This window comes from Mercurialis annua, linkage group LG1-X (genome assembly GCF_937616625.2).
Source record: "Mercurialis annua linkage group LG1-X, ddMerAnnu1.2, whole genome shotgun sequence".
Taxonomy (NCBI): domain Eukaryota; kingdom Viridiplantae; phylum Streptophyta; class Magnoliopsida; order Malpighiales; family Euphorbiaceae; genus Mercurialis; species Mercurialis annua.
The window spans coordinates 55,512,335-55,536,996 of NC_065570.1; the positions used below are offsets into that span (position 1 = coordinate 55,512,335).

General features: G+C 31.8%; 4 protein-coding genes across 6 annotated transcripts; 2 read left to right on the top strand and 2 right to left on the bottom strand.

Moving 5' to 3' along the window:
- The first annotated feature begins 916 nt into the window (after nt 1–916).
- On the top strand, nt 917–4,385 carry LOC126683774 (two-component response regulator ORR4-like). 2 transcript variants are annotated; one of them, XM_050379437.2, is made up of 5 exons: nt 920–1,368; nt 1,713–1,849; nt 3,208–3,285; nt 3,715–3,782; nt 4,075–4,385. In XM_050379437.2, exons 1-5 carry the CDS (start codon nt 1,248–1,250, stop codon nt 4,265–4,267), a joined length of 597 nt encoding a protein of 198 aa, XP_050235394.1. In that variant the 5' UTR covers nt 920–1,247; the 3' UTR covers nt 4,268–4,385. The 2 variants fall into 2 exon arrangements, with proteins under 2 accessions (XP_050235395.1, XP_050235394.1); XM_050379438.2 differs by lacking the exon at nt 3,208–3,285 and having other exon boundaries at nt 917–1,368.
- Nucleotides 4,386–6,553: 2,168 nt separating this feature from the next.
- Nucleotides 6,554–11,336, top strand: LOC126673343 (two-component response regulator ORR9-like). The gene is made up of 8 exons (XM_056104809.1): nt 6,554–6,711; nt 6,864–6,900; nt 6,969–7,050; nt 9,221–9,337; nt 9,654–9,778; nt 10,378–10,455; nt 10,715–10,782; nt 11,035–11,336. Exons 1-8 carry the CDS (start codon nt 6,554–6,556, stop codon nt 11,222–11,224), a joined length of 855 nt encoding a protein of 284 aa, XP_055960784.1. The 3' UTR covers nt 11,225–11,336.
- An 840-nt stretch (nt 11,337–12,176) lies between these two features.
- On the bottom strand, nt 12,177–15,996 carry LOC126683758 (protein disulfide-isomerase). Its single transcript, XM_050379436.1, has 10 exons — nt 15,732–15,996; nt 15,158–15,188; nt 14,767–15,054; nt 14,493–14,681; nt 14,250–14,375; nt 13,872–14,009; nt 13,652–13,771; nt 13,408–13,525; nt 12,975–13,087; nt 12,177–12,551 (listed from the first exon to the last, which is right to left on the bottom strand). The coding sequence occupies exons 1-10, from the start codon at nt 15,908–15,910 to the stop codon at nt 12,333–12,335; spliced, it is 1,521 nt and encodes a 506-aa protein (XP_050235393.1). The 5' UTR covers nt 15,911–15,996; the 3' UTR covers nt 12,177–12,332.
- Nucleotides 15,997–17,157: 1,161 nt separating this feature from the next.
- On the bottom strand, nt 17,158–22,355 carry LOC126655493 (protein ROLLING AND ERECT LEAF 2-like). 2 transcript variants are annotated; one of them, XM_050349710.2, is made up of 5 exons: nt 22,051–22,355; nt 20,127–21,754; nt 19,559–19,758; nt 18,950–19,173; nt 17,158–18,212 (listed from the first exon to the last, which is right to left on the bottom strand). In XM_050349710.2, exons 2-5 carry the CDS (start codon nt 21,655–21,657, stop codon nt 17,423–17,425), a joined length of 2,745 nt encoding a protein of 914 aa, XP_050205667.1. In that variant the 5' UTR covers nt 21,658–21,754; nt 22,051–22,355; the 3' UTR covers nt 17,158–17,422. The 2 variants fall into 2 exon arrangements, with proteins under 2 accessions (XP_050205667.1, XP_055960072.1); XM_056104097.1 differs by lacking the exon at nt 22,051–22,355 and having other exon boundaries at nt 20,127–22,031.
- Nucleotides 22,356–24,662: the final 2,307 nt, after the last annotated feature.

The following is a 24,662-nucleotide window of genomic DNA, read 5'->3' on the forward strand; positions in this document are numbered from 1 at the left end:
TTAGATACAATTTTGTATCTGTTAGGAAAGAGATCCTGTATATTCGGCCTTCTGCATATGATTCTTCGTATCTTATGTTTCTGGCGATACGCCTGGAAAATATGCTTGGGCGACGAGCTTTGACCGAATCCTCTAAGAGATACTCTACAAGTTTGTATCTCTTGGCAAATCTTATGGATTCAGGTGTCGATACTATCAGCCTTTTGTCTTATGGGCGAGTGTTATGGTTATCCCAGAAGGGTATCATGTATGACTCGGTTCTATATATTATAGTTATGTTGGAGTTCAATTTCCATTGGTAACAATCACATCACTCCATAATTAGTAAAAATATATTATATTTAAAATATTAAACAATTAATATATATTTTGAATGTATTTAATACAAATTTAATGGTGTCAACAAGTTAGATGTTTTTTATTTTTAATTAATTTTTTAGAAGTTTTTAAAGTTTACAGATCTATCACAATTTAATAATTCTATCATATTGTTTCCAATCAATTTAATTGTTCCAACTTTTATTTAATTTATAAAGTAACTCCTAATTAGCAATATTCAATCATTATAATTGTAAATTTTAAATAAAAAATAGATATGATAACACAATTTAATTCCATATTTTTTCATTGTTTAGTGGTAGAACTCAAAATAAAAATAACAAAAAGTAAATATTAATGAGGTGAAAATTGACACGGATGAAATATTGATCGGAAAAATTGAATAAAATTACAACGAAATTATCAAATTGAGATATGTTTTTTTTTGTAATTATGTTGTAATTAAGTGATTAACCATCTAATCTAATAATTTAATTTTGTGGTTGGAATTTAAAAATGAGGTATCAATTTTAATGATCCATCAAAAATGAAATCTGTGACTAAAGGGAAGAAGATCTGATTAGATTTTTTTCTTAGGAATCAAACAAAATCCAAAACAAGAAAAAGAAGTAGTGGGCAATACAGAATCTAAGAATAGATCACACCATCACCAAAAAAACATAAAATCTCTCTTTTCTTTCTTCTTTCCTGCAACAAAATATACAGTACTGTACTATTATCTACACATTTCTCTCGTTCTCTTTCTTTCAAAAATACTTTATAATTTACTGCTGCAATTCTTTCATGTTGTTATAAAACCCACAGAATCATCCATCCCCACCTCACTCTTATCTATTTCTATTTCTTTCTCTAAAAGTGAAATAGCATATCAAAAACTGAATATAATATTATTTTTTGACCTAATAATAATGGAGATGATGAAATCAGCTGATGAAGAACAGCGGCAACATTTTCATGTATTGGCTGTGGATGATAGTATTCTTGACAGGAAGCTTTTAGAGAGATTGCTAAGAGTTTCTTCTTATCAAGGTAATTATCAAATTAATACCCTAAAATCCTTTAATATTACTGTTCCTGATCGGTACTTCTATATATCCTTGGCTTCTTGACTTGAACTACGGCTCAAACCCGAGACCTCGATAATAAGAGGCGTATGTTAAACGGAAATTTCTTTGAGTCGTTTTGTTTTTTAGAGCATAAACCTCAAATTCCAAAATTGGTATTTAGAATATATTCCTTTGAAAAACTAATTTTGTTTATTTTTACGTTTTCATTTCAATATTTTGGTTTCCGTACTAGATATAGGTTCGACAGTTATTGTTGTTGGCAAATGTAAGATTTTGTTTAGATTGAGATGTTGGTGTTGTTTGCAGTAACTTTTGTGGAGTCTGGAGATAAAGCTTTAGAATATCTTGGATTGCTTGATAATCTAGAAGATAATGAACCTATTTCTGCTCCAGCATCACCATCTTCCTCTTCTTTCAATATTTCTCAACCAACACAGCAAGAGGTATGTAGTCTTATTAATTCTTTCTTATTCTTCACTAATTTTTCAACCCAAATTTTTAATATTTTACCAAACCATGAACTTAACATGAAAATTGCATGGTGGTCATTGGTCAAGTAAACCAATAACATTTCTATGCCAGCCTCAAATTTGGCCGGCATTAAACGAGTAAGCTCCCTGTTAAAAAAATAATAATGCTTAGTTACCAATGTAGTAAAGGGAACGCCAATAAACGGTATGTAAAAGTAATATAGTTTGTTTGCCTCTTCCTACTCCTACATATTTCTTTTTTCCTCCTTGGATCTTTAGGAATGGACGATGAGTGCCACATATTTACATTTTTATTTACACACAGCTAGGTTTAATTAAGCAATTTATTAGAATAAGAGGATCTTCTATGAAAAAGGAGGAGGTTGAATTTATCAACAAGAACATCCATATGTTAATGATGATGTTGCCATTTAATCCTGAAAATTTTATGTGTCTAGCAAATTATGAACAAAATCTGAATTCAAGATTCTCCATGGACCACATGATATGCATATTTACATACCCACCCCAAAATGTAATTGCTTTTATGATGATAAATAACTTAAAGCCAAACTCAAAGGAGGAAGGTGCCATTAATTCCATCTTTATGTGGACCATATGTCTTATATATATCAACGTTTACATGTTATGTATATAACCACAATATGAGAAGGGCTCTAGTCTTTTATGAGAACCACATTTTTTGGCATTAACTCATTCCTTTAATATTTACCATAAAGATGATAAACTACCAACTAAAATTAATGTGATTGTGTGGAAATTTGAGTTCGACATCTCTATAAATTCTCATCAAAATGAGTACATTAATTAAATCATAGTGTTTTTATATAGTATTTTTTTAATAGAATTGTCTATTTTCTTTTTATCACACAATTTTTAGAAAACACAATTAATATGAATTTCTACAAATTTTTCTTTATTTTTCTACTATATCCTTATTTAATACATTTACTTTGTTGAGACAATTAAATTCGTTTTTTTTTATATTTCAATAGGTAACTATAAATACTAGTTAATTAGTGGATTTAAAATAAGGATAATTTTTTTTTTGGATAATTGAAGAGGGGAAAGTGTTTGTAGTAGGATTATTATTTATACAAGAGTTTCGAGACAAAAGACAAGTAATCGACTCCAGTAGAAAGAAGTATTATATATCGACTTTTAGATTTTTAAATTTGGTGCTTAAATTTTAATTTTATTATAACATGTCACTATATTTTTGGTGAATGTATGTTAAAGTGAAAAAAAATAGAGTGGTTATATTATGTTATGATAACTCTAACTAGTTTTGTTTTATTTATGAAATTCAGGGAATGAAAGTGAATTTGATCATGACAGACTACTGTATGCCCGGAATGAGCGGCTATGACTTACTCAAAAGAGTCAAGGTTTAATCACTATTAATTTTCTTTCTTTCTTTTACCAGTTAATGGTACCTTTTAACAAATCAATTAGCTTGAAAAATATGCAGAAACATATTGAAAATACTAATATAACTCAAACACTTTTTTCCCCAACTAACGTGACATTATTTTATTTACTACTATCTCATTTCCAAAAATATATAATCTATAAGCAATTTTTTTTTTGAGAATAATCTATAAGCAATTAAAAATCAATAATTTCATCATATCAAAATGGTATTAAAAAAACGATGGTCAAAAATATAAAATAATATATATTTAATTATACTTTTATAATAGTGGATAAAATAGAAAATTTAAGATGAAAAAATTTATATTATTTAATGATATTATTTTAAAAAAAAAAATTATAAGGCAATGAATTACTACCATTTTGATTTTCAATTCATGCAGGGTTCGTTTTGGAAGGATGTTCCAGTTGTGGTTATGTCATCTGAAAATATACCTTCTAGAATATCCATGTAAGTCTCTTAATCCTTAATTTTCATTCTTCCGATTCTTCCATTAATCCATTTTTCGGAAAGATCAAGCTGTTAGATGATATTTTAATAATAATTGTATTATCTTAAGTCTTAACACACTACTGCATACAAATCATCATATATACATGCTTATTTGATATTGTACTCAAATATTTTAATTAATTATAAAGACTGTGGTATTATATACGTCAAATAATAAATGCATTAAAAAATTTAAAATGTTGAGCGAGACTCGAATATTAATTTTATATCTTAATATATATGCATATAGGTGCTTGGAAGGAGGAGCTGAGGAATTCTTATTGAAACCACTTCGATTATCAGATGTGGAGAAGCTGCAGCCTCATCTTCTAAAAACACAGCCTGATGATGACACCATTAATGGAAGCAACGCTAAGGATAATAATATTAGCAAAAGAAAGGCTATATCTCCTGAACCTCCTCAGAGAAGATCTAAAAAATGAAAGGGCTGCCTGTTGCATATATAGTCCTTTTTCTTCAACCTACATGTATTATTAATTCGAAGAGATTTATGTTTCCTATATTACTTTACAAACTTTATTTTATTTCTTTTTATTCAAAGATAGAATTTATTAAACATAAACGAAGTATAAAAAATGAAAGACACACTATAAGATTTAACATATATATTGATAAAAAAAATAACATATAAATTTTTAAATTTAAATCCAAAAAATAAAAATTAAACATTAAAAACTCAATTTAAACAAATAATAAAAAAAACACATGAATCAAATTGTAAATCTCACTAAGATGTTATATGAGGCCATAACGATAAAGAAAGTTTAGTTGAACAAAGGTAGCAAAGAGTTTGACTAACAATCTCACTCGATTAGACCGTACTTCATATCTATCATAACAACATTTTCAATAATATTTCAAAAGACAAAATAATATAAAAATATTTATTTGTATATCTAAAAACACTCTTCATCATTCAATAAGTTATAGAAAATTGACCAAATAACCAAATTCTCAACATGTAAACTAAAAAAAAGTTTTAAAAACACTTGATCGGGCTAAAGATATGTCACATGCAAATTAAAAGACCTTAAACAAGTAAAAACAAAAAATTAACCTGCACCACAGATAAAAAGGAAAAAAAGAATCCATCATTTGAACTTCTATTGATGAAAAAGAAACCAACCAAGGTTCATATTGTCATCCAAATACGATGAAAAAGAAAGGCAAAAGATAAAAAAAATCTTCAAAGTTTTCACAAAAATACAAATCAGCCCTTTTACTTTTTTGGAGTATAATTAAGCTCTCTTTATTTTCAAATAGAACAAATAACCCCTTTCATCCAACATCATTAGAAACACTCGTTAATGGGTTACATGTCTCTCATAATCATATAGGAAAAAAATTCAAATATAATTTTAATATTTAAAATATTTACCAAAACAAATGAGGGGGTAAGTGTCCCAAAAGTAAACTAAAAGAGTTTATTTGTTCGATTTTAAAATAATAAGGGTTTAATTGTTCAATTTTAAAAACACGGCCCAGATAAAGTAAAAGGGCTGATATGTACTTTTGAGAAAAACTCGAAGGCTTTTTTGTACCTTCTGCCAAAAAGAAACCAACAAAGGTTCATATTGTCCTCCAAATATGATATAAAAGATCAATTAAGATCAAACTCATAATTTTAGAAAAAAAACACTCTAAATTTAATATTTTGACTCGTTTTATTTTTTTAATTTTAAATTGTCCAGTAATATTATGTTACATATGCTCTAAATTGTATATAATAATTAATACACCGATTATATTTTAACAATTCATCTAAAGAGGTAATATGATCCAAAATGCCAAATTCATTATGTTTTAGTTTTCAAAGTCATAAACATATCTTTTGTATCAAGCTCAGAAAGCAAACTTAACTTTTATTGAAAATAAATAAATAAATATAAAACTATATATATATATACACACACACGTGGTTCACTACAAGAAAACAGGGCTTTAGCGACGGAAATTTCCGTCGCTAAAGCCCTAATTTCCGTCGCAAAACAGCCTTTGCGACGGATTGGCGACGGATCGTATCCGTCGCAACATTTTTGGTCGCAAACAAAATTTGCGACCAAAAACGTGTCCGTGGCTAAATTTGCGACGGAAACGTCCGTCGCAACAGCCACAACGTCCGTCGCAAATTTGTCTCCAATTCCTTTCGTTTGGAGACAAATTTGCGACGGAAATTGTGCTTTTGCGACGGACGTGTCCGTCGCAAATGCCTCAGCCTTGGAGTCCGTCGCAAAAACGTGTCCGTCCAAAAACGTGTCCGTCGCTAAATTGGCGGGCACCGTCCCGCCAAAGTTTTCAATGATTTTGGCGACAGATTGCTCTTCTGTCGCCAAATCCGTCGTAAATATGTGATTTTTGCGACGGATACGGAGTCCGTCGCAAAAGTCCGTCGCAAAACGATGGTTTTCTAGTAGTGGTTGAAAGGGTGGTTTTTTAGCCAAAAGAATAAACAAAACCTTCAAATTATAAAAACTGTTTGTGTGAGGCAGAGAGAATGAGAGTTTTTTTTTCCTCCAGAGGAAGTCCTTTTTACCTCTGTTTTTAAGTTTATTTTATATCATTTAATTACTCATTACATAAGAATAAAAAGAGTTTTAATCAGACAAAAGAAGTTGAGATTTTTACGACATATAAAATATTTATAAAAATACTGTGTAAAAGTTCATTTAAAAATACTATCTATGATAACCGAACTCAAGAACAATATAATGAATCGAGTCGTACAGGATCAGCTCACCGGAGCGAATCCAAGAACTCGGCCAAGCTGGCTATGTATGAGTCGTGAAGGACTCATCGTGACTCCAGACAACTCAAGAAGATTCCTCCTAAGCGAATCCCTAGAAGAGCTGAATCCATATAATAATTCGTTGAATCTCGGAATCACATACAAAGCGCGTCGCTCGCGGATCTGATTACTTGAATAACTCAAATGTTATAAAGATCTTAGAAGATCAGATCTTACAGAATCATTTTCCTACTTGAAAACATATTCCTATCTGAAATGCTAATCCTATTTAGGGAGAAATTTCTAAACATAATGGAGACTGCTGTTTCTGTAATTCTCACACAGAAACAGTAAATCATTTATTCTTTGCCTGCTGTTTTTCAAAATCTATTTGGAAGGAAATCTTGAAGCTTATAGGTTTCACTAGGGATGTTCTTGAATGGAGGAGAGAGATCAGCTATATGACTAGAAGAACTAAAGGTAAGTCTGAAAGATGTAGAAGGAGGAAAGTAGCCTTCAATGCTACTGTGTACTAGATATGGTTAGCAAGAAATGACTTGATGTTTAACAAGAACAGGATCATAAGGGAAGTTGTTGTGCAGAGAATCAAAACTGATATCCATTATAGGAGTATGTAGTTCTTCTATCTTGGTTTTGAAGCCTTAATTGGCTTAGTTTTGTTTAGCTTGTTCTGTTTTCTTGGTTTATCAAGTTTCTAGCAATCAATAAAATTGTTGCTTTGGTTGATTGACCAAAAAAAAAATTCTAAACATAATTCTTGCTAAATAGGAATATATTTTTCTATTTAAATTCATACAACTGAATAGGAATCTTTTTCTTATTCCAACTCTAAAAGGTATTCATCATACACACTGTGTAACGAACTTGAGGTATGTCTACAACAAAATTACATTGAATATAACCTCGTTAAACTCAAAGATTGAGTTAATTATCAGAGCTCTAATTGAACAACCACCGTCCAATAAGTCTCTACATTGTTTTGCAGGTTCAAACTCCGTCATTAACCAACCAAATAAGAACAATGATTTTTTTGCTATTTATTATATTTAATGAAAATAAAACGATATAAAAAAGGGATAGTTTCCGTCAACAACAAAAATAGTCCATTATTTAACAACCGTTGAAAAGAATATATATATATATATAGACGGCCATAATTTCTAATAATATGTTAATCATGTGAAATATATTTTAAAAATAAGTAATAATTATTCTTTTGGTAAATAAAAATAAATAATAATTAAAAAAATATCGCAAATGCTCATTATTTTATTATAAATATGACATATCACAATTATTATATAGAACAAACACTCAAAAAAATTATCCAAGGAGTAATAAATAAGCGGTGGAGATTTTCCCAAACTCTAAATAAAATTAATTTAGCCATCAAATAATATTATCTAAATCTAGAAATTTATGGTATCTATGCAGCTCTTTTTAGGATTGGGATTCCCTCAAGTTCATTTTGAACTTGAGGGGTCATGTTCACGACCTACACCGTTCATTACAAAATGAGCGGTGTAGATAAAAAAACCAATTTTTAATCAAATTAATTTACACCGTTCATTATAAAATGAACGGTGTAGATCGTGAACATGAGCCCTCAAGTTCATTTGAACTTGAGGGAATCCCAATCCCTCTTTTTAACCTTCATTTTAACTATAATAGTAGACTATTACGTTTAGTTTGCTAACTTCAAAAATGAGAGTATAAATTTTTTAATTTACATTAAAAAAATTGCATATTATTAGCGCTACTTAAAATCGATCATTACTAGTCCTTTTTTGTGTGTTTAAAAGTCCTGTAAAAAATTCATTGGTTTACTTTTCCAAACATAAAAAAAAAATATGCTTTTTGTGAACAAATTAAAAAAAATAATTGGATTAATTTTTATTTACAAACTAAAATAAATAAATGATATTCAATAATTATATTTTGATATTACTCTATATCAAATGGCTTTGTTTTTCTCAGCCAAATTGTAAAAATAAAATACTAAAAGAACCCATTCAAGAGGAGTGTTATTTTTATTTTATTTTTGGACCAAGAGGAACAGTGGCGGACTCAGAAATTTATTATAAAATGGGCAAGATTATGCCAAATATTTATAAGAAGGAAAAATTAAAAAATTTAAGGTGGTCAATGCTATAAATTTTAAGGCCGAAAAACTATACTACTAACGTGTATATTCATATTTTTCAAAGATTCGAAATAATAAGGTGGTCAACTGCCCACCATAAGTTCTTCCTAATTCCGCCCCTGAAGAGGAGTGTTATTTAATGAGGTAGAAATTTGAGATACCTGATGCTACGTATGCAGCCTATCAAAATTCCTTAAAATTGTGTTCGAATTTAAGGTCAGGTGTCAATTCCAATTTTAATGATGCATCAAAAATGGAAATGTGCGACTAAAAGAGAAAAAGAAGTAGCAGCCTAATAGGAGTAATATCGAATCTAAGAATAGATCACACCATCACCACAATAACACAAATTCTCTCTTCTTCTTCATTCATGCAACTAATTATATAACACTACTGACTACTGTACTATCATCTACATTCTTCAAAATACTAACACATTTCTCTCGTTCTCTCTCTTTACAAAATCGTTGTTATAAAACAATGGAGATGATGAATCAGCTGATCATGAAGAACAGCACCAACATTTTCATGTATTGGCTGTAGATGATAGTGCTCTTGACAGGAAGCTTTTGGAGAGACTGCTAAAAGTTTCTTCTTATCAAGGTAATTATCACCCTAAAATCTTTTAATATTACTCTTTTTGGTCGCTACTTCCTTGGCTTCTTGACTTGCACTAGGGCTCAAAAGGCCTATGTTAAACAGAAATTTTATTGAGTCGTTTTGTTTTTTAGAGCATAAACCTCAAATTCTAAAATTGGTATTTTGAATATATTCCTTTGATAAACTAATTTTGTTTATTTTTACGTTTCCACTTCAGTCTTTTTGTTTCCGTGCAAGATATATATAGGTTTGATAGTTATTGTTGTTGGCAATGGCATGTAAGATTGTGTTCAGATTGAGATTTTGGTGTTTTTTGCAGTAACTTTTGTGGAGTGTGGAGAGAAAGTTTTAGAATATCTTGAACTTGATAATCTAGAAGATATTACTGCTCCATCATCACCATCTTCCTCTTCTTTCAATATTTCTCAACCAACACAACAAGAGGTATATGCGTAGTCTTATTGTTTATTAATGTGATTGTGTGGAAATTTGAGTTCGACATCTCTATAAATTCTCATCAAAATGAGTACATTAATCAAATCATAGTGTTTTTATACACTATATTTTTTCTTAATAGAATTGTCTATTTTTTTATGACACAATTTTAAAAAATACAATTAATATAAATTTCTACAAATTTTTCTACTACATCCTTATTTCATACATTTACTTTGTTGAGACAATTAAATTTGTTTCTTTTTATATTTTAATAGGTAATTATAAATACTAGTTAATTAGTGGATTTTAGATAAGGATAATGTAATTTTTTTTTTAGATAATTGAAGAAGGGAAAGCGCTTGTGATAGGATTGTTATTTATAAAAGAGTTTCGAGACAAAAGAAAAGTAGTCGACTCCAATAGAAGGAAGATTAAAGTACTACATATCGACTTTTAGATTTTTAAATTTGGTGCTTAAATTTTAATTTTATTAATAATATATCACTATATTTTTGGTGAGTTTATGCTTGGGTGGAAAAACAATAGAGAGTGGTTATATTATGTGATGGTAACTCTAACTAGTTTTATTTATTTATGAAATTCAGGAAATGAAAGTGAATTTGATCATGACAGACTACAGTATGCCCGGAATGAGCGGCTATGACTTACTCAAAAGAATCCAGGTTTAGTCGCTGTTCATTTTCTCTCTTTCATTTACTAGTTAATAACAAATTAATTAGCTTGTGATTTTTTTTTTTATAATAGGGTAATTAGCTTGTGATATTATTTTATCTAATTCTGCTTATTTAATTTATATACATGAGAGAAATAACGGAACTATTACATTTAACTATTGAAAGATTGAAATGGATAATATATGTGTAAAGAAACTTAAGGATAACACCCATTGCAAACTACCATTTTGATTTTTAATTCATGCAGAGTTCTTCTTGGAAGGATGTACCAGTTGTGGTTATGTCATCTGAAAATATACCTTCTAGAATCACCATGTAAGTTTTTTAATCTTTAATTCCCATTAATTAAATCTTCTAATTCTGCCATATATTAACCCATTTTTCCAACAATTCAAGCCGTTTTGGAATTTTAATAATACAATCATGGTAGCAAACATACATGCTTATTACTAAAACACTTTAATTAATTATAAAACGGTGATACCATGTCAAATAATAGATTCACTTAAAAATGTAATATGTTGGATGAGGCTCAAATAATAATCTTATTATCTGAATTGCATATAGGTGTTTGGAAGGAGGAGCTGAGGAATTCTTATTGAAACCACTTCAATTATCAGATGTGAAGAAGCTACAGCCTCGCTTTCTAAAAACACAAATTGACGTTGACACCATTAATGGAAGCAACACTAAGATTAATAATATTAGCAAAGAGAAAGGCGATGTCTCCAACCTTCTGAGAGAAGACCTAAAATGAAAGGGCTACCTGTTTTTTTTTTTTTTTGACAATGAAGGGCTGCCTGTTGAATAGTCCTTTTTCTTCAACCTACATCTACATGTATTAATTCCTAAGAGTTATATGTTTTCTATATTATTTATGAAGTTTTTTTTTTCAAAAGATAGAGTATATCAAAAATAAATGAAGTAGAATAATGAAGTTATATTATAACTTATATTATAACATATAAGAATTAATTAACATATGAACTTTTAGTTATTAAATATTTAACAATAAAAACACGTTAAAAGATTAATCAAAAGAAGATGACTATCATATGAAGCCATGACTAAATTCAGTTGAAGCAAGAAGACAAGAAGTTTAACAATCTCACTCTTGTGAAAATTGATATGTCATATCTATGACTATGAGAATAATATTTTTTATATAACTCAAGAGACAAGATAATATTAAAATATGAATGTATATATCTAAATAAACTCTTCATCTTTAAATAGAAGTTTTGAAAAAACTTGATCTGACAAATATCGTTCACATACAAACTAAAAATTCTTTAATCAAAGTTCTTCAACCTGCATAATGGATTAAAAATAGATAAAAGTTCCATCATTTGAACTTTTATTGATAGAAAAGAAACTACATTAATATGTATATGCATGTATTACATATGGGACTGAGAGGGTGGTTTTCCAACCCAAATAACCAAAAAGCTTCGCTTCAAATTATGAAAGTGTGTGTGAGGTTAGAGAGAATTAGAGTTTTTTTTATTTCTAGAGGGAGTTTCCTAATTAGACAAAAAAGGTTGCCCAATATTATATGCCTTGTATCAATACTAAGATTTCAAATCAATCACGTCCTAACGATAGAACAAAAGAAAGGAGAAGATACCAAATTCATGAACGGAAATTAAGTAAAGGTTTAAAACTCATCGAAAAGGAGTAAAGGTTTAAAAAGGTAAAGCCTAGACAAATTGAGAAATAAGAAAGATGTAGCATTTAACTAGATAAACTTGCATGACTACGTTGTTTTATTCCTAAACCATATAAGGCTATAAGTAAATTAACCACCTCATTATTCCGATATAACATTAGTACACTATCACAAAATTGATACAAAGATCGTAAAATTAAAGCTCATCCTTCCCCTCGGGAGATTCTTCTTGTTGAGGTACAGATTCTTCTTGTTGGCCAGCTTGACCTCGTTTCTTTTCAATGAAACTAATAATATCTTCTTTAGTCCTATCTCCATCGTATTGCTCCACAATTCCACTTGCTGACCTGAAGTACAAAGTCGGGTATCCCTTCACATCGAAAGTATCACTTGGGATATCATTGGCGGTTGCATCCTGAAAAGTGTCAAAAGGAAAATAAATATTTATACTTTTTTAGACAAAAAAAACTTGGAGGACAAACCGATCCATTCCGCAAGAAAGTTTCTTCCTATTCTATTAGTACTTTAAGCAAATTAAGTTAGTGAGCAGTTTACACTTTACACCAATGCACAAAAATAGATCAGAAGCACTTCGGTGCAATACTGCAGATCACGAGCATGCATGAAATGCATGGTGAAACATTCATTTTGTGCATTAATGCAAATTTTATGGTGGTTGTTATGGAAAAAAAAATGGCACACCGAAATGCAGATTTCACTGATCTTACTTTTTACTTGGACCTCAGTGCTTTAGTTTCAGTATTTATGAGATTATTGCCAAAGCAAGTTAAAATGTATAATCAAAAGACAATCAGTTGAGCAGAAGAACGGCACTTACAAGCTTAGCAATGATAACATCAGAATCGCTTCCAAATGAGACAGCAACTTCGTCCAAGATTGGGGCCAATTTTTTGCAGTGCCCACACCATGGAGCATAAAACTCAATAAGGACTGCAAACCAGACATTATAGCATTTCAGAAGCAAGTGTGAAAGACACAACAGATAATAACATATTAAATTAGTAGATGGTGGGAAAGACCAGATATGATAAGTTTAAGAAACTGCCTTGAGATCCATTAGAGTAGAATAATTGGCAAAAGGGCCAAAGTAACCATCATAAGACAGTAGCTAAAATTATGAAGTATTTTACTTCACAATTTTCAGAAGACCTTGCATTTCTGCTGTCTTTCAATAATTCTTGACATTTAATCTCGAACACCACAGAAGCAAAATAACCACATATTCCACACACGCAAATTGTCATACAAACCATTTTTTCCAGAGTTGAAAACAATGTCATGAAGGGTATCAGCAACTACAACTTTCACTGGCTCGTTGTTCTCTTCAGGGATGGGTTCAGATTTCTTATATGCTTGCACTTTTCCTTCCTGAATAGGTTTCAACAAGGTATTATTAGATAATCACTAATACGAAAAAAAGCAAATCCATTTTCCTACTCTTACCACTTTGGAGAAAAGAAAAGATGATTATTTATACTAATAGAAAATTTTCACCTTGTAGTCCTTCACCCATGGAGCGATTTGATCAGCCTCTAAGTTTGCCTTCAGGTACTTCTGTCCGTCATTAGTTTGGATGACAATGAGAGGCACTTGGTCCTCTTTGAGTCCAAAATACTGCTCATCCAAACCAACAGAATATCTTATACGTTGCAAACAACTCTAAGGGACAACAGCACAGGAAGTCATGGATGCAGCAATTGGAAGACCAACTAACCTGGAAGGCACCTTGACTAGCCTCTAAATCTCCAAGCAAAAAGCTAAGGCCTTCTCCTTTATATTGCTGGGCAACTTCTTGATATTTACTTTTGATAGAATCAGCAGCTTCTCCATTGAAGTCCAAGAACAACATAGCCTGCAATTTTAAAGTAATTTTGTTTTAATACTTAATAGCAATTACAACTTGATAATCTATAATGATATAGTGTTAACCAGGAAACAATAGTTACATAGAAAACAAAGTAAACACCAGAAACTATCCGTTTTTCATTTAGAATGATCATAAAGAAGTACAAGTACACAATGAATACATAACAAGTGTTTGCAACCACAGCTAATGCAAACTATAACATGCAAACTATAACATGCAATATACCTTAGCATCGGGACTATTGAAAAATTTGATAACAAAAGGATGATTGCTTTGGTCACTATTGAAGATGGTCACAATAGGTGTACTAGCAGCTTCAACAAACTTCTCTATAGCATCCACATTAAATTCCTGCAGAGTATACAACATTGTTAACAATAGCAATTCAACAACATTGAATGCAAAGAAAAAACAAAATTGTTGTACACATACTTATTCAATATGATCAAATTAAAATTTTGGCAGTACCTTAAAATCAACATTGAGTTCATCAAATGGCTTAAATAGCCTAATAAGAGGACCGGTAACAGATGATTCACCACGTGGAAGGTGCTTAGCATCTGAAGTGTGACAAAAGTCGTAATCAGAACGCAATTTTTCTGCTGCAGCCATATAGTTCTCAAACTCCTCCCCAGAAAACTGGGGAAACACTCCAACCTGCAAAACCAATCGACAGAGTTAAACACTTGGTGAATGAAATTAATAGGCAAAAAGAAAATTAGAAGGCAAAATCTGTTCTTACAATAACTATCTTCTTGTCACCAACAAGAGCAGCAGCCTCATCTGCTGATTTTATTTCAGCAGAAGCAGGACCGCTTTGTTTTTTCAAATACTCAACAATGCCATCTGCCTCTCTAGGACCTTTATACTCTTGAATTAACTTGCCTCCATTTCTCACAATTTTAAGAGTGGGGAATCCTTTAATGTCGTATTCGCTCGCAAGGTCTTTATTAGACTCCTCATTAGCATCAACTTTGGCAAGAACAATTGGAGGGTCATGACTTTTCAAAATGGATGCAGCTTTCTCATACTACAAACAGAAAGATAAATGCTGTATCAGCAAAGGATGTACAATCATTGACAAACAATCACTCAGGTTGATTATGAGATACAGATTCATAAGATATCATTACCTCAGGAGCAATTTTCTGGCAGTGTCCACACCTGCAAGAAAAGAAATAAGATCAGAAATTCATCCACAGTTCACTTCAATTTAGAATTTGTTAACACTTAAATATACTACTATATAGCAGATGATGAGATTTTATTAAATAATGGAAAAAGATTAAGCAACTAATTATAGATAAATGTTAATAAACACATCTAATTTGTTGCTGCTCCCTAAATTACATATTTAAAGATGGCTCCACCAAAAGAATATGTCCTAATTAAACAAAAAAACGACTTTCAAATAGCTGTTTCATCACTAAACAAAAAATAAGTAAAGTTCCAAACCTTTTATAAGCTCAGTCAATTCATTCCTAAAAACAACACAGCAGTATCTAATTTCATAGATGGAGAACTATAAAAAGACTGTATGAGCTAAAAGTAAAACATAAAACCTTATTGATTTAGATCTAAAATCAAATAAAATATGCATCCAAAAAAACAGAGATCTAATTCAAAATAAAGCACAGCAGGATCATATTTCAATAACAAGAGGTAAATTCACAAAATTAAAGAAAAGATGGAGTTCTTTTTTATTACCAGGGAGCATAAAATTCAACGACGATAAAATTATGCTTGTTAATCGCATCGGTGAAATTAGAAGAATCCAACGTCAACACGTACGAGGCTTCCTCCTCGCTTTCACTAGCTGAGATCGCTGCAAATAGAAGAGATGAAACCACCACACAAAACCAAATCGAGCTCCTAAACGACGCCATTTTGGACAAAATTGAAGAGGCTCTGTGTTTTTGAGATTTTAGTTTGAGACTGTTTTTAAACAGAGTGTTAGTAGTAGAGAGAGAACGAGACAAACATGGTATCTCTCTCGCACGTGACTCGCTGGTGTGAGTTACTATACAGAATTTGTAACTCTTCACTCGCGCGAGTTTATTTCCACATTCTACTCTCTCTATGTGTGGTTCATAACCACGTGGATGTATGTTATTGGCTCTACCTTGTCATACTGTGTTGTAGCGTACAGTGTTATCTTTAGGGGAGATTTGGGCTTTCTATAGTAGGTTTTGACGTGGTGTAGTCGTGCGTAGACTTTGGGGTTTTAAACGTATTGGATCTAGTGATGTAGTCTTTGATTTGGCGACTATTTTGGGGTTTATCATGAAAGTAAGCGTAATGAACGGGTGTGATTGACGATGGGGGCAACTTAATGTGATCTGAACTAAAATTGCGATACCAATCTGATTTGGCATATTGATAATTTATTTCTTCCCTTTGTGAGATTGTTTACCATTTAAATGTAATCCTTTCCAATTATCTTCTTCAATGAGAGTAATCCTTCCCCTTTTGCCTAAACAATACTATAAATATAAATAATAATATTTTTTTTTTGATGAATATAAATAATAATATTATATCAATAGTAGTATTATAAAATTGTCATCATTTTAATGACATGTTATTATGTGATAGGCTTAGTTTATGGATGACGTGGTGTACTGAGTCTACCTAAGAAGTTCTTCATATTTAAAAGTATCAAATTTTGTAATAATTCAATAAATTATAACTATTTGTTTATCAATATTTTGTATAAATTTTTAACCCAGCTGAATATTTAAATAAATTTAGTTTAAGGTAGAAATAAATAGTTAGATATGATAATATTTCACATTTAATTATTGTACTTATTTAATTTAATTATTTTTATTTTTAGTATTTAAAAAATTTAAATTCAAGTTCATAATGATTAAATTATAAATCTAAATACTACTTTTCGATTTTACAACTGAAATCAAAATTTAAATCTTATTGTGATTTAAACCACTTTAGTCCTATGTGAGAGTGGAGTTAACCTTCAATTGGTTCAAAAACCGAATAATTTTTTGAAAAAAAAAGACTGAAATAAATTAAAGAGATGCAACTTGACTTGATTTAACTAAATTGTATACTATACTATATTTTAACTACTTAAATAATAAAAATTAGATCCAATCTAGTGGTCCAATCCAAATGCAAGAGAAGACTTATCGCATTGATTAGCAAGTGTCTAATTCAAAATTTGCTCTAGACTAACTGAAATCAACCTCTTCCTCCTCCTCCAACACAGTCCAAGTTACAACCAATCAACCAATAAATGAATATATCTATACAATAATTCCTACATTTCTACTAAAGGGGTGATATAGTACATCATAAATTAATAAAACCCCATTTCTCCTCTCTATCATCTAACCATTCTATATTCTATCTCTTCTTGTGGCAACTGTACAAGCCGTCTAGCTATTGGCAGCTTCGACCCGAACTTGCTCATGAGCTCTCAGAACCTCTGCAGTGTAGTTCCCCAAAGCCTCAAAAATTGGGACCAAGCCTGCTTGTACGCTTCCTGAAGCAGCATCATGAAGTAGTATAGTAGCTTCTTTATGCCTAGCTCTCTCTTCTTGTAACTTCTTCCTCATCGAATCCAAATCCACCTTCAGATCATCCAGCGGCGAAACTCCGCTTTCCGATGGAGCTTTCGACAATGCTTTATCTGATACCGCATCTTGTTCCTGCTCGATCTTCGCCCTTTCCATTTTTAAGGTCCTTAGACGTTTCTCAAAGTCTTTCGTAAGGTACTCTGCTTTTGTCCTCTGACGCTGCTCTTCGTCTTGTCGTTCCCACAATTGATGCAAGCTTGAAGCAAACTGAAGCATAGCATTTTCAACTCCCTTCTCGGAAATTCTAACTATTGCTTGATACCAATCATTGCATAGCACAAATATAGGCGGAGCGCCTATTCTGCTCGGAGAGAAAGGTGCGAATCCATCAGGAGTTTCTTCAGGTTCGATTAGAAGACACCTTAAAAGCCACTCGTTCAACGACTCAACATATGATTTTTGGGTATTTACCCAATGGTTAAAGCGGTTGCACCAATTGATTAGCTCTGTTTCGAGTTCAAGAGTTGCTCTCAAGCCAGAATCTCCATGTGCACCAGTTTTCGCCCTGAGAGAGCGAACTTTGCTCTCCATTATAGCCTGGAACTGTTTCTGGTGGCATCTAAGCATGGACTTCCACATTCTTATCCAGCTGCAAAGTAAGGAAAAGGAGAACTTATTATACAAAACAGAAGAATCCAGGCAAATCGAAAATACCTAAACTATGTGTATGTCGCACAGAAACCTACATGAGAAACGTCAAAACAGAAAACAGCAAAGCAATAATTTTTACAAAACTAAGTTATAAATATAGAGTTTCGGAGTTTCATAAGCATTTTCAAAAACGAAAACGAGAGACCCCAATTCAGGACTCGGGCAGTTTCTGAATAACAAAGAGGACTAAGTGATATCAAACCTGTCAAGTCTTTTAAGCACAGCAATTTCTCCTTATATGCCAAAGTTCTATGGAAATTGATATTAGAATACACCACCAGAACCATAAAGAGTCAATATCAAGCCAAATAAGAGGGGTAAAATAGGACAAGAAGAATTAAACTCCATTTCACTCCACTACTCCAGTGTACAAAAGCATCATTGGTGGTGTCTGAGACTAGCAACGTTTTCTACCGCACGTGACCCGAAAAAATGCATTGTTGCTGTGTGAGAATGGCAAAGCTTTCTACCAGAAAAACACATGAATGCTAGCAATTTTCAAAGTAATCTAGCAAGCATAACTTCCAATGCAAGTACCAAGGGCGTATTGTCATGGTAGCAGCCTTAGACAATCAGCAAATAGCAATTTTTCAAAGTAACCTAGCAGGTCGAACATACGATAGCTAAAAATATATATTAGACCAAGAACCAATGCAGAATAATGCAGTTATATACCCATGAATCAATTCTGTGATTTGAGGCTGCAATTCTTCATCTCTCAACCTGTGTATCTTGCTTGATATAGCATCAACAGCTCTGATGGTAACATTAATTTTTGTCAGCGATTTCCTTATTGATGCCTGGGTAGCCTCAATTTTACTAGTTTCAGCTCCGTGTTCATCTAAACTTCTTAACCTTTTGCACTGTTTTTCATAGGTAACTCGTAGTCTTTCTTCATCCTAAAATCAGCAGAAACACCTAGACATAGTAAGAAATCGTACAGCAAGTAAGGATGTATAAAGGCACTTGAAACTTCAACAAAACTAAACCAAACTGAAAGAAGCATCATAAACTTTTTTGGATTTTGCCTTGTAAAAATTAAGTTCTTTTTCTCACTGATATTAGTAGTGGCCATATTGAAAGAAAACAATTCTACATTAGCCTATGTAAGCATTCCAAAAACTCGATCAGCTCTATTTTTTTTTTATTTTTTTTTAAAGTTGATAGGTCCAGCGTCCACATTAAATGAGCGAATCCAATGGCAACATTAGCATATAGCTTTTATTTAAGAAGCTCTTTCTCATGCAGACAACTCAAACTTAAAAATTCAACAAATTCTTTTACCCTAACTTCCTTGTATAATTTCTTCTCCCATGCATAAAGTTTCTCTAAGGTAGAAGATAGGTTTCTAGGCCTCATGTCGAATTCATTCTCGGGATCTGCAGTGTATGCTTTTGCCATTTTCATTGTCTTAGAAGAGATGTGTACTGAAGGCCTGATAGCAGGGTGTGATGACACCAAATACAGGATCCGAGAGAGAACAACTGCACAAAGGCATATAAATTAATTAACGCGTCCAGTCACCATAGAATGTGGACAAATTCAATTAAACAAAGAATCATTTATCCTAACAACAAAACTCTCCTATGCAAAGAGGCATTAGTTATTAACCAATCGAACTAATTTTCAAGTCAATGACAAACTCAATACTTTAAAGCCATACAAGTGAGGTACCATCCAGCTTCCATTTTATGACGTTGAGTTTAGATTAATGATCTCAAATAAAACCAACTTCAAGAGCATTACATCTTTTGATTATCACAGTAAATCTTCAACTAGACTATGGTATAGCGGGTGCATTCAGTAGTAATTCAACAAATATCGTTGAGGGAAAAAAAATGCATAATAATACCTCTAAGAAATGTAGTTCTTCGCTGGTAAGGCAATTTCCCCACCTCAAGCAAAGATGCGACCTCCTTCCCATAATTAGAGGCGGTCTCAAACTCATCCCTGATTTCCATCACAACTTCTTGGAGATCCCTAGTACCGTGAGCTGACAATGTAGTTAAACTACTAAGTTTTGAAGATTCAACCTCCATTGTATTCAAAACTTCATCAACTTCAAAGCTCACGCCTTTCTTCCTAACAAAATCCTCATCAGGACTTTTTGTAGAAAGAATACTATCAGGACTACGATATGTATCAGGACTAGCATGCGTCTTGATTTCTTTACCCTTAAATGATTCAAAAATCTCACTACTGCTTTGAGCTGGCATTGATGTACCTTCTCCATAATAATGATTAGTCTTACTCGCTTCTTCTACTTCTTCAACTGCGCTATATTTCGCCTTCACATTCATTTTCTCTTTCACTTTCTTCTTTTCTTTATTAACTTCTTTAATCACTTCATGCTCAGTTTCATCTTCTAAATCAGGTATCCCTTCCCTTTCGCGAACCTCATTCGAATCAGGACTACTTGCATTGGATCCATACCCATATCTTCCTGCTGAGTAATAAGCTGATTGGTAACCAGCATCATTATCAAATGTCTCAAAGACATTAAAGAAATCCCACGTAGACACTCTTGGCGGTGATGGAGGAAGCGGTGGAGGCCTCTGTGGACTAGGTTCTCTAGGCGGCGGAGGCATCGTACTGTACCCAAAATATCCAGCATTTCCATAATAACTTGAATATCCATTAACAGCTGGGTCCTCATAAACCACTGTTTTTGCAGGAGTGGCAGATTTCTTCATGTAATACATGCTGGGATTCGGATTACTTGGGTAAGGAAATGGGTATGGATATGCTGATGATGGTGGTGGATAGGGAAATTGAGTGCTCTCACCATTATAGTTATAGCCATAAACCCCATTCTGTTGTGGAGGAGGATAATTATAGTTATACTCATTATTAAAATTGTAAGAAGTTGAAGGCACTTCATGTTGCCTATTCTCCTCTACAGGAGAATCATCATCATCATCATGGATATGAATATGACCCGAATCAGAGTCTAAATCAGAAGACCCTGATGATAAATCCAAATGTGAATCTTCAACCTCCTCTCTATGTTTACCTTTACTGTGATTATGGTGACCACCACTAGTATGATTATGATGATGGCCACTGCTATCAAGAGAATGCGGAAGTGAGGTTGAAGACGACGAATTCTTCGATTTATGCTTTACTTTGCCTTCTCTAGAAGGCAAAGTAAGAACAGGGGAACTCGGAGTAGTACCCGAAGAAGAACTAGCAGCAGCAATTACAATCTCCTCATCAACAAATCTACGAATAGCGTTACCCACATCTTTTAAAGAATGAAAATACAGAACATGAGCAGCAGCAAGAGCATAACGGTGATCAGACGCAGCTTTGATGAGCTCTTTACGTTCTCTACAGCGAGTGACTAATGGTAAATCATCAATTTTAGATCCTCCACAGCCCATATCAGAATAATAAGAAAACCCAATTGAGATTGAGTTACTTGAGACACAAAGAACCTAGTTTTCATGGTGATGATGATAAAGTTGTAACCCTAATTTCCTGGTCGTACAAAAAAAGAAAAAACATTGTGAGTGTGAGTAAGAGAGTAGTACTGTGAGATTAGATCCAAAAAAGGTGTGATTTTTTTATGGTTTTTTGGGGACAAAATAACGTGAAGCCAAATGGGTATTCATAGAAACAAAGCTATGATGATGCATGTATGAATAATGTATTGTATTGAACAGAGAGCAGACATGGGTACAGGTTAAAGAAAATAAACTAGTATAAAAATAGCAAGTAATAATTAAAAAAAAAAGTAAAAACAGAGGTGCACGAAGTACAGAGAGGGATCTGACCGTTGAGATGGGTGAAATAGAGAGAGGGCCGTCCATGCAAAGAGGGGAGAGAGATGAATCTGAGAAGCTGAGTTAATATTTGTTTATGGCGGTAGAGAAGGAGCAGAGTAAAATAATAATGAAAGAGAGAGAGTGTTTATGGAGATGCGTGATGGGATTGTTAAATATGTGTCAGTGATTAATTTAAATGAATTGGTGTCCTCAACTAACATAAATTCAGAGTTTTGCAGAGAAGGGGAAAGGAAGAAGAAGAAGAAGAAGAAGGCTGGTGCCATTCGTAACGGACCCTCTCTCTCATTATTATTACTATTATTATTATTATTATTATTACCGATACCAGTTTTGGTCTTCTTTTCCTTTTTAGACCTTTTACTTTTTGTTTTTCTAATTTAGTAGTAATTATTTATTCCTAATCTCTTCTCGATAAATAAATTGAGAAATCTTTTTTATTTTCTTATGGTGAGTTTTTACAATTTTGCTAGCGACTGGATTAATAAGTTTTGAAAACAATCAATCAGTAACAATTCTAAATTATAAAGACTAATTTTCTGAAAAATCTACCGCCTTTTATTCTCAATTCCTTTGCACTGACATTGTAAAATCATTAATTTTATTTAAATTATGACCGTTCATTTTTAATTGCACCTTCGATCACCAAAATCCACACCTTAATAATTTCAATTAACTGAAATATTGAATTGATCTTTTTTTAATTCTTCAAATTTTAGCAAATATTTTAAATAGTCATCAATGTTATAATTAAAATAAAAACACCATCTTTCTAAAAAAATCAAAAATTAAAACTAAATTTTAATTGAAAATAAATCAATTAAATAATTTTATAAAATATAAAATTAATTTTTAATTTTAAAAGAAAATTAAAATAATATATCAGCATTATGTTCTTCCTAGAAGAACAAAGTGAACCGTCGATCTGTTATTATTTGAAGAATGGTACGAATTTGTTCCCTAAATAAATTTATACTCCCTCCGTTCTTTTTTAGTTGTCCATTTTGCCAATATTGCACATATCAAGATAGTGCTTCTTTTATCTTAATTTATAAAAAAAAGTACTAATATATCCCTATTAGTTAATAAATGCCTTTTAAATTAAACTATAAAGTCATTTATTAAGAATGGATAAACTTGGAAGATAAGTAGCTAATATCACATGTGATTTCTAAATGGACAACTATTTGTAGACAAATAAAATTAGTTAAATGGACAATTAAAAAAACGAAGAGAGTATTATTAATTTGAATAGTCAACTTAAAATATTAATGTCATCTTTTATTAATTTCAACCATATTTGTTCGTTAATTATTGTGCAAATTTAATTTTGCTTACACATTGTGGAATTAGAGTAGCATATTTTATAAACAAATGGTCAACACGCCCTCTGAACTTGTAACACGGGGTCATCTAACCTAATTTATACTTTTTGAACAACTAACCTTAAAACTCTTTATTTTTTGGTCAAATAACTCCATAATTATATTTTTAAAATGCGTAAAATACAAATCGGAGATGAGAGATGCCAAAATGTAATTAGATACTTCCCTAATTGTTGCGATATAATTATCCTAAATTTATTTTTTAAAATAAAAATATAAATTATTAGGTTATTTGACCCAAAAATGAAGAGTTTTGGGATTACTTGCTCAAAAAAGTATAAATTGAATTAAATGATCCCGTGTCACAAATTCAGGAGGAGCGTTGATCCTTTATTCCATATTTTATTATCTTTCATAAAAATAAAAATGAACAAAGGATCGAAGGATCGAAAAAACTCATGAACTTGGTACAAAAGATCAAATACGTTCAAGGTCATGAACCGGATAAAAAAACTCACACATGCCAAATCGGATCAAACACACCCTCTTTTACTGTCACCCCTATGTTTGAAACACACTATCAATTAGCTAATGGAAAAAACTTAAAAATAATTCTTAATATTTATTTCATTTTCAAATAAACATTTAAATATTTTCAAAAATCAATTTAACTTCTATAATTTTAAAAGTTTATATATCAAATAAAATTATATCTAAAAACCTAGGTATTTTTGGGTACTTCTCCAAACCTAAATTTTATAACTTTTTTCAAATTTTCACCAAAACGTAAATTTCTTCTTAACCTGAATTTCATCTTCTCGTCACTTAGAACAAAAAATTAACAGGTCCCACAGCCGCTGCAAGTCCCACCGCCCTTCGAATCTCGTTCCTTCTTCGTGTCTTTTCTATATTGTCACAACCACACAACCGACGACCGACAAGAGAAGATGGATGACGGCAGTGTACATGAAGACCAACGCCGCCAGATCTGAAAATCGTCTTCATCTTCTAAGTGATTGTAAATGAACAACGAAATTGGTCCTTCACCAACGAACGACAAATGAAATATGAATGGTAGGCGATGATGGGGACGGTTGAAAACAAAGACTGACGAACAACATGTGGAGGATCTATTAGAGCAGCGACGAACGACAAACGATACTACTAGTGAAGATGTTACTTTTGGTGAAGATGGTACTATTGGCAACCGAGGCTGCTGCTTTTTGTGTTTTTTTTATGATTATTACAAATTGTTAAAAAAATCTATGAATTTGTTGA